Below are 10000 nucleotides of genomic sequence, written 5' to 3'. Positions count from 1 at the left end.
GAACTAATGCAACGTCTAATTTGATTTCGTAATTAAAAACGTTAGGTTGAAATATCTATCGATATTGCTACAAGAAACATTTTATTCAAGGATTAAGTTATTACTCAACAAAGAAGAATTTAAATTATTAAAAGATAAGATGAATTCAGAAGCACTTTATTATAAATATAGCAAACAGAATTCCAGTGTCTAATGGGGACCTTACAATGGATTTGATTTTCTCTCTATATATCCTACAAACATATCAAGAAAAATAATAATAGACGGGTCCTTAGATTTATTTGTGACCTTTGAGGAGCCGTATGAGATGAAAATCTCATGTACGGTTCTGGAATAGGGATGGGAACAGTGATGTTATCATCCACTATGATTATCTAACAGTTCAAGTACAGTTGATATAGTTGAAGCGCAGTCAAAATATGGTTTTTGGGGATGGAATTTGTGGCGTCAACCTATAGGCTTTCTAGTTTTTCTAATTTCTTCCCTAGCCGAGTGTGAACGATTACCCTTTGATTTACCAGAAGCAGAAGAAGAATTAGTAGCAGGTTATCAAACCGAATATTCCGGTATAAAATTTGGTTTATTTTACGTTGCTTCATATTTAAATCTACTAGTTTCTTCATTATTTGTAACAGTTCTTTACTTGGGGGGTTGGAATCTTTCTATTCCGTACATATTTGTTCCCGAGGTTTTTGAAATTACTAAAAGGGGTAGAGTCTTTGGAACAATAATTGGTATCTTTATTACATTAGCTAAAACTTATTTGTTCTTGTTCATTCCTATCGCAACAAGATGGACTTTACCGAGACTGAGAATGGACCAATTATTAAATCTTGGATGGAAATTTCTTTTACCTATTTCTCTAGGTAATCTATTATTAACAACTTGTTCCCAACTTATTTCACTGTAAAAAAATACTTCTATATTCATATTCACGACTTGTCTCAAACAAGAGAAAGAAACAAGTATCCTATTTTTTATAGATATTCACGATATGTTCCCTATGGTAACTGAGTTCATGAATTATGGCCAACAAACAGTACGAGCCGCAAGGTATATTGGTCAAGGTTTCATGATTACCTTATCACACGCGAATCGTTTACCTGTAACTATTCAATACCCCTACGAAAAATTGATCACATCCGAGCGTTTCCGCGGACGAATCCACTTTGAATTTGATAAATGCATTGCTTGTGAAGTATGTGTTCGTGTATGTCCTATAGATTTGCCCGTTGTTGATTGGAAATTGGAAACTGATATTAGAAAGAAACGATTGCTTAATTACAGTATTGATTTCGGAATATGTATATTTTGTGGTAATTGCGTTGAGTATTGTCCAACAAATTGTTTATCAATGACTGAAGAATATGAACTTTCTACTTATGATCGTCACGAATTGAATTATAATCAAATTGCTTTGGGTCGTTTACCAATGTCAGTAATTGATGATTACACAATTCGAACAATTTTCAATTTGCCTGAAATAAAAACTTAAGAACTCATTTTGATCTAAAAGAATGAAGGTTTTTATTTGGTGACTAATGACAATTATATTGATTAGGGGGCGAGAATCCTGTTTTAATTTATATTCAAAATCTATTTCTATAGTCTATATTGAGGATTTGCAAATATATAGATTCAAATTACTCTTTCGAGAGATTAAGCCAATAACTATATCTCCATCAATCCATATCCATGAAAATGGAATTTTTTTATAAGAACTATTATAAAAAAGTAGAGTTACTTCTTTTTTCCTGACCGGGTCAATAAAGTTATGAAAGATTTTGATTTATTTATCTCTGATTTTATATATAATGGATTTACCTGGACTAATACATGATTTTCTTTTAGTCTTTTTGGGATTGGGTCTTATATTAGGGGGTCTGGGAGTAGTATTACTTCCCAATCCTATTTATTCTGCCTTTTCGTTGGGATTGGTTTTTGTTTGTATATCTTTATTCTATATTCTATCAAACTCCCATTTTGTAGCTGCTGCGCAGCTCCTTATTTACGTAGGAGCCATAAATGTTTTAATAATTTTTGCTGTGATGTTCATAAATGGTTCAGAATATTCCAAAGATTTCCATCTTTGGACCGTTGGAGATGGAATAACTTCGGTGGTATGTACAAGTCTTTTTGTTTCACTAATTACTACTATTCCAGATACGTCATGGTACGGAATTATTTGGACTACAAAAGCAAACCAGATTATAGAACAAGATTTGATAAGTAATAGTCAACAAATTGGGATTCATTTATCAACAGATTTTTTTCTTCCGTTTGAATTCATTTCAATAATTCTTTTAGTTGCGTTAATCGGCGCAATTGCTGTAGCTCGTCAATAATAACTCTTTAGAACTGGGAAAAACCTTGTTATGAGCTATCACATGCATTTCCTTTTTTCTATTTTTGTATATAAAATACAAATTGTTTCTTAGTAGTAGTTTGATCTATTCCCAATATAATATATTCCTTTATTCCATTACTCGTTATATTCTAGTCAATCCAATTGGTTAAATTGTTGTTCATATTGAAATGAATCGAGATTGATAAGGAGTTGGTTAATGATGCTCGAACATGTACTTGTTTTGAGTGCCTATTTATTTTCTGTCGGTCTATATGGATTGATTACAAGTCGAAATATGGTTAGGGCTCTTATGTGTCTTGAACTTATATTAAATGCGGTTAATCTCAATTTTGTAACATTTTCGGATTTTTTTGATAGTCGTCAATTAAAAGGAGCCATTTTCTCCATTTTTGTTATAGCTATTGCAGCTGCTGAAGCTGCTATTGGACTCGCTATTGTTTCATCAATTTATCGTAACAGAAAATCAACTCGTATAAATCAATCGAATTTGTTGAATAAGTAATATTATCATATAAATTAGAATTTTCATAAATTAATAATTAATTCAAATTAGCATGTCTGCCACGTAAGGTATCCTCATGTTATCACAAATATACGAAATCAAAGTATTTTGGCGCTGTCAATCCAGAAGTAGATTAATAAAAAAACTCGGGGAACTCATCGATTCATCTAGTATTTAAATATATAATTCATTTATCAATTTACTAGATTGAAACCTTCTCACGTTCAAAAATGGATAGATCCAATGTCACATTCAGTAAAGATTTATGATACATGTATCGGGTGTACGCAATGTGTCCGAGCCTGTCCCACGGATGTATTAGAAATGATACCTTGGGACGGATGTAAAGCCAAACAAATAGCTTCCGCTCCAAGAACAGAGGATTGTGTCGGTTGTAAGAGATGTGAATCCGCCTGCCCAACAGATTTCTTGAGTGTTCGAGTTTATTTATGGCATGAAACAACCCGCAGCATGGGTATAGCTTATTAATACGTTACATAAAACCCTACTTGAGCCCATTTTTTTTTACCGCCAAAACCTGTGCTCAAAAATATCTTATTTTTGGGCATAGGTTTTTCTGGTCCAAGTGTATCTTGTCTTTACCACGAACAAATTTCCTTGGTTAACAATAATTGTAGTTTTACCAATATTTGCGGGTTCTTTTATTTTATTTCTTCCACATAAAGGAAATAGGGTCATTAGGTGGTATACTATATGTATATGCATGTTAGAACTTCTTCTAACAACCTATACATTCTGTTATCATTTTCAATTGGACGATCCATTAATCCAACTAGTAGAGGATTATAAATGGATCAATTTTTTTGATTTCCGTTGGAAATTAGGAATAGATGGACTGTCTATAGGACCCGTTTTATTAACAGGATTTATCACTACTTTAGCTACTTTAGCAGCCTGGCCTGTTACTCGGGATTCTCGATTATTCCATTTCTTGATGTTAGCAATGTACAGTGGTCAAATAGGATCATTTTCTTCTCGGGACCTTTTACTTTTTTTCATCATGTGGGAATTAGAATTAATTCCGGTTTATCTACTTCTATCCATGTGGGGAGGAAAGAAACGTCTCTACTCAGCCACAAAATTTATTTTGTACACGGCGGGAGGTTCCATTTTTCTCTTAATGGGAGTTCTGGGTGTCGGTTTATATGGTTCTAATGAACCAACATTAAATTTTGAAACATCAGTGAATCAATCGTATCCTGTGGCTTTGGAAATAATATTCTATATTGGATTTTTTATTGCTTTTGCTGTCAAATTACCGATTCTACCCCTACATACATGGTTACCAGATACCCACGGAGAGGCACATTACAGTACTTGTATGCTTCTAGCCGGAATTTTATTAAAAATGGGAGCGTATGGATTGATTCGGATTAATATGGAATTATTACCACACGCTCATTCTATATTTTCTCCTTGGTTGATGATAGTAGGTACAATACAAATAATCTATGCAGCTTCAACATCTCCCGGCCAACGCAATTTAAAAAAAAGAATAGCCTATTCCTCCGTATCTCATATGGGTTTCATACTTATAGGAATTGCTTCTATAACCGATACGGGACTCAATGGAGCTATTTTACAAATAATCTCTCATGGGTTTATTGGTGCTGCACTTTTTTTCTTGGCAGGAACGAGTTATGATAGAATACGTCTTGTTTATCTCGACCAAATGGGCGGAGTAGCTATCCCCATGCCAAAAATATTTACGATGTTCAGTAGTTTTTCCATGGCTTCGCTTGCATTACCGGGTATGAGTGGTTTTGTTGCAGAAGTGATAGTCTTTTTAGGAATAATTACCAGCCAAAAATATCTTTTAATGCCTAAAATTGCCATCACTTTTGTAATGGCAATTGGAATGATATTAACTCCTATTTATTCATTATCTATGTTACGCCAGATGTTCTATGGATATAAGTTATTTAATACTCCAAACGCTTATGTTTTTGATTCTGGACCGCGCGAGTTATTTGTTTCGATCTCCATTTTTCTACCTGTAATAGGTATTGGTATGTATCCGGATTTTGTTCTTTCACTATCAGTTGACAAGGTTGAAGGTATTCTATCTAATTATTTTTATAGATAGTTTTCTTAAAGAAAAAAACTCCTATGATTTTTAAGAGTTGGTTGACTAATGAAAAGAAAAAAGAAGAAGGATTTTTATTCTCTTAAATCTTATTTTTATTCTCTTAAATCTTAAATAAAGTAAAAACAAAATATGAATTTGAATTTTCACCCAATATACTTGGTCTTTGCGAGAACCGTGTGAATCACTACACTACTTTACTTGATTCACACGGTTGTCGCCGGTTGACACAAGGTGTTTTATATACACCGTATTCCGTTTGTATTCGTAAGAACTTTTCTGGAATTTAACTAGAGGTTAACGTAAAGGAACCATAACTATGTAGCCCTATTCCTAATAGATTTACCCCAAAATAGCATATCCAAATTATAAGAAAGCCTAGAGTCGCCACAATTGCGGAATTTGCCCCCTGAAAATTTTTATTTGTTCGAATATGCAAATAAATTGCGAATACGATCCAAGTAATAAAGGCCCAAGTTTCCTTTGGATCCCAACTCCAATATGATCCCCATGCTTCATTAGCCCATACTGCTCCTGAAAGAATACCTATGGTTAAAAATATAAATCCTAGGCTAATCACACGATAACTCCAATAATCTAATTGTTGAATCAATTGGGCCTTGTAATAATTCTTAGCAGACAAAAAGTAATTTTTTTTTAAAATATTGTTTCTTTCATTCTTGTATTGGATTTCACCAAATGAAAAAGACTCATTTAATTTTAAGAAATTATTACTTTTATAACTATAAAAAATCTTTCTAAATGTAATGACTAGAAGTGCTACTGATAATAAGGATCCACAAAGAAGAGCCGCATAGCTCAATATCATCATACTTACGTGCATTATTAACCACTCCGATTGTAGAGCAGGTACTAATATTGTGGGTTTACGTATTTCAGTTAAAAGACCCGAAGTAGCAAAGCCCTGGGTAAAAATAGTACTTGAGGCAGTTATTTCGGTTAAATAATTTTTTCTTATTTTGAAATAAGGGACTATATGAATAAGGGAGAAACTCCATGAAAGAAAAATTAATGATTCATATAAATCACTTAGTGGGAAATGGCCCGAATAAATCCAACGAGTGATTAATAATCCTGTTAGACATAAAAAAGTAACTATCATCCCCTTTTCTGACGAATCATATGGTTTTATGATTTCATTGCCCAATAAGGTTATCAAATGAATTATAATTACAATTGAAACAATCGAAAAGGAAATATGAGTGAATATATGCTCTAAAGTTGAAAATATCATAAAAATGAAAAAAAAAGGGAGGGAATCCCCTAAATTAATATTAATTAAGAATTAGAAATCGGGAATTTAATTTATTTTTATTATAGGATCTATTGGATATCTTTTAGAATATGTCATGCCGCTACTCGGACTCGAACCGAGATGCTCTAGCACTGCTTCCTAAGAGCAGCGTGTCTACCGATTTCACCATAGCGGCTTACTCGAACTAATAATAGCCTATTTATATTCAATCGTCGATATTGAACAAGTCAATTCAATCAAATAAGTTTTTTAGTCAACACTCAAATTGATAAAAAAAATGAGTTCAAAAGTCAATTTGAAGGTTCATTAGTTTCATTTATTAGGGTGTCCGTTTATTTATCTTATCTTAGGGCTTTGACATAGTTTATCCTATTCTAAAATCCAACTTTTGTAAGTAGATTATTCTCTCGATAGAATAAAAAAACTGTTTTCATTTTTTACTTTTATTGATACTTCATTATTTCTTGTTTATCTGATTTCATAAATTTCAAACAAAAAATAAATTTTCTCAATGAATCCAAAATAACCTATTTTGGATTACTTCAAATTGACACATTATTTGTACATTGACAGATTAGTTATACATAATATCTCAACAATGAAGTTCTTTTATTAATTGGGCTCAAAATTGAAGATATATGGTAAATCCATTTCATATAGTAATTACTAAAAATTATAAAAAATTATAAATTAAGAAGTCATAAAGTTATCCAAAATTTTTTACCATGTAATCCATTAGTTTCAACAATCCATTAATTTGAACTAAAAATATTATATCTGCCCTTCCCGAGAAAGAGAAAAATTGTTCATTATTGTAAAGGTCGATGGGGAAAATAAGACTCCCCACCATAAAAATATTAGTGAAAATATACTACAAAGAAATAAAAAATCTTGTATTTGTTTCTTTATTCTTTTTTTTTTTTTTAGAATTCAGAAAACAGAAGAATTCTTTTTTTAGACATCTTATAAGATGGAAACCTGGTCTATTTCTTATTGATTAGAATAGGGACTGCCCATTGTTAATTTCATATTCAAAAAGTATTGAGCCAAATTTGTGAGTCAAATCCATTCCGATTATTCCAATATTTTAGGACTTATTTGTTTGTCGTACAAAAAAACTTTTGGAATTCCCAGTAGAAAGAGATTTCCCTAATGACAAAGCTTTTAACGCCGCCCAATATCCTTTCCTTTTCCAAATATTTTTACGAATACGCTTTTTTGATATAGAAGTACGTTTTTTTGGAACTGCCATTTGAAAATCATTGTTATAGTTGGATGTGAAAGACATCTATTATTCAAAACAAATTATTATTTATTATTCATTATCTATTTTTTCTATAAATAATATTCTCTTCATAAAAAAGAAATATAGATATGTAAAAGATCTATTAAATTGGATCAAAAATTACTCGAAATAATAAAATTTTGATTCCATACAAGATTTGTCAAACCAAAAATTTTTGGTTTGGAACTCTTAGTTCTCCTCTCAAATTTATATCTTTAGAATCTGCTAGGTCATAGAAATGAAACTTAATGATTTAATAAAAATAAAGAAAGAACCTAAAAGACCTTGATTTTCGTCATTCTAGACTTTATTTACAACTAATAAAATACCTCAATTATAAACTTTTGCCTACTAAAAAACTTGAGTCTTTTTTTAGTCAAACTCGAGAAAAGAATACACCTAAATTCAATTTTGAAATTCGAATCAGATTACTAATAAATCTGTTAAAGGATACGTGGTTTGATAAAAAAATATCTCAGGCGTTTTTTACCCTTTCTCGATAAAAAAAGTTCATTTTAGATCTATAATATTCTAACGTTTACTAAGAAATCGTTTTGATTGAAATGGAAAACAATCAATCCCATAATGAATTAGTTAATGCGTTGAAAGAAACTAACTAAACTCAAGAGTTTTTATTTCATTAGACCGATGACCTTAGTTAATCCTATAATTCATATCAGCATCAAGTACTCTTTTGAGCGTAATTTTTTATCCTTGCTCTATGAATCTAAATTATTATTACGAGAAATTCTCGTAATAATAATTTAGATTTGCATTTTCATGTTATAAGTATTCATTTTTATATCTAACTTGGTCATCTCATTTGACCAATTGTAACTTCTTGTTTTGAATATTTGATTTGAACGATTCTGAAAAGACTCAGAATAAATACTAATCTAAAATTATTTAAAATTATTAAATAAGTTAGTGCATATCTTGATTTTTTATTGACTTTTTTTCGAACGAGGTAAGATCCGGTGAATCGGAAACAATTAATTAAGAATAAAAAACTTTTTTTATGGAACAGACATATCAATATGCGTGGATAATACCTTTCCTTCCACTTCCAGTTCCTATGTTAATAGGGTTGGGACTTCTTCTTTTTCCGACGGCAACAAAAAGTCTTCGTCGTATGTGGTCTTTTCAGAGTGTTTTATTGTTAAGTATAGTCATGATTTTTTCCATGAATCTGTCTATTCAGCAAATAAATAGCAGTTATGTCTATCAATATGTATGGTCTTGGATTATCAATAATGATTTTTCTTTAGAATTCGGATACTTGATCGACCCGCTTACTTCTATTATGTTAATATTAATCACTACTGTTGGAATTATGGTTCTTATTTATAGTGATAATTATATGTCTCATGACCACGGATATTTGAGATTTTTTGCTTATATGAGTTTTTTCAGTACTTCCATGTTGGGATTAGTTACTAGTTCAAATTTGATACAAATTTATATTTTTTGGGAATTAGTTGGAATATGTTCGTATCTATTAATAGGATTTTGGTTCACACGACCTGTTGCAGCAAAGGCTTGTCAAAAGGCGTTTGTAACTAATCGTGTTGGCGATTTTGGTTTATTATTAGGCATTTTAGGGTTTTATTGGATAACGGGGAGTTTCGAATTTCGTGATTTATTCCAAATCTTCAATAACTTGATTTCTAATAATGAGGTCAATTTTTTATTTGTTACTTTGTGTGCTATTCTATTATTTGCCGGTGCGATTGCGAAATCTGCACAATTTCCCCTTCATGTATGGTTACCTGATGCAATGGAAGGGCCAACTCCTATTTCGGCCCTTATACATGCTGCTACGATGGTAGCAGCGGGAATTTTTCTTGTAGCTCGACTTATGCCTCTTTTCATAGTTATACCCCACATAATGAATTTTATCTCTTTGATAGGGATAATAACAGTTTTTTTAGGAGCTACTTTAGCTCTTGCTCAAAAAGACATTAAGAGGGGTTTAGCTTATTCCACAATGTCTCAACTGGGTTATATGATGTTAGCTCTAGGTATGGGGTCTTATCGCAGTGCTTTATTTCATTTGATTACTCATGCTTATTCCAAAGCATTATTGTTTTTAGGATCGGGATCTGTTATTCATTCAATGGAAACTCTTGTTGGATATTGTCCAAAAAAAAGTCAGAATATGGTGCTTATGGGAGGTTTAACAAAACATCTACCAATTACTAAAAATTCTTTTTTATTAGGTACACTTTCTCTTTGCGGTATTCCACCCCTTGCTTGTTTTTGGTCCAAAGATGAAATTCTTAATGATAGTTGGTTGTATTCACCTATTTTTGGAATAATAGCTTGGTCTACGGCGGGATTAACCGCATTTTATATGTGTCGGATCTATTTACTTACTTTTGAAGGACATTTAAACGTTCATTTTCAAAATTATAGTGGAAAAAGGAATACCCCCTTCTATTCAATATCTCTATGGGGTAAAG

The 10000-nt window shown here is 31.6% G+C and overlaps 9 protein-coding genes and 1 non-coding gene across 10 annotated transcripts in view, besides 1 other annotated feature; 7 read left to right on the top strand and 3 right to left on the bottom strand. All coding sequences in view use genetic code 11, as the record gives it.

Moving 5' to 3' along the window:
* ndhA (NAD(P)H-quinone oxidoreductase subunit 1) overlaps positions 1-910 on the top strand; it is a 2145-nt gene extending 1235 nt beyond the window's left edge. The window contains exon 2 of the mRNA in view: positions 372-910. Coding sequence (YP_010495221.1) covers positions 372-910 — 539 coding nt within the window. The remainder of the gene's footprint in view (positions 1-371) is intronic.
* Positions 1-10000: part of a sequence feature (small single copy (SSC)) that runs on past both edges of the window.
* On the top strand, positions 995-1495 carry ndhI (NADH dehydrogenase subunit I). The gene has a single exon. It carries the CDS (start codon positions 995-997, stop codon positions 1493-1495), a length of 501 nt encoding a protein of 166 aa, YP_010495220.1.
* ndhG (NAD(P)H-quinone oxidoreductase subunit 6) lies at positions 1815-2345 on the top strand. Its single transcript has one exon. It carries the CDS (start codon positions 1815-1817, stop codon positions 2343-2345), a length of 531 nt encoding a protein of 176 aa, YP_010495219.1.
* ndhE (NAD(P)H-quinone oxidoreductase subunit 4L) lies at positions 2565-2870 on the top strand. Its single transcript has one exon. The coding sequence runs from the start codon at positions 2565-2567 to the stop codon at positions 2868-2870; it is 306 nt and encodes a 101-aa protein (YP_010495218.1).
* On the top strand, positions 3114-3359 carry psaC. The gene has a single exon. The coding sequence runs from the start codon at positions 3114-3116 to the stop codon at positions 3357-3359; it is 246 nt and encodes an 81-aa protein (YP_010495217.1).
* ndhD (NADH dehydrogenase subunit 4) lies at positions 3457-4977 on the top strand. The gene has a single exon. It carries the CDS (start codon positions 3457-3459, stop codon positions 4975-4977), a length of 1521 nt encoding a protein of 506 aa, YP_010495216.1.
* Positions 5264-6232, bottom strand: ccsA (cytochrome c biogenesis protein). Its single transcript has one exon. The coding sequence runs from the start codon at positions 6230-6232 to the stop codon at positions 5264-5266; it is 969 nt and encodes a 322-aa protein (YP_010495215.1).
* On the bottom strand, positions 6349-6428 carry trnL. The gene has a single exon. It is a non-coding gene; the product is annotated as a tRNA-Leu (tRNA).
* Positions 7341-7505, bottom strand: rpl32 (ribosomal protein L32). The gene has a single exon. It carries the CDS (start codon positions 7503-7505, stop codon positions 7341-7343), a length of 165 nt encoding a protein of 54 aa, YP_010495214.1.
* Positions 8557-10000, top strand: part of ndhF (NAD(P)H-quinone oxidoreductase subunit 5) — a 2229-nt gene continuing 785 nt past the window's right edge. The window contains exon 1 of the mRNA in view: positions 8557-10000. This exon is cut by the window's right edge and continues 785 nt beyond it. Coding sequence (YP_010495213.1) covers positions 8557-10000 — 1444 coding nt within the window.

The sequence above is a fragment of the chloroplast genome of Lactuca saligna (assembly GCF_052625555.1).
Source record: "Lactuca saligna chloroplast, complete genome".
Lineage (NCBI taxonomy): Eukaryota > Viridiplantae > Streptophyta > Magnoliopsida > Asterales > Asteraceae > Lactuca > Lactuca saligna.
Note: the sequence above shows the minus strand (reverse complement) of the source record. Positions and strands in the feature narration are given on the sequence as shown.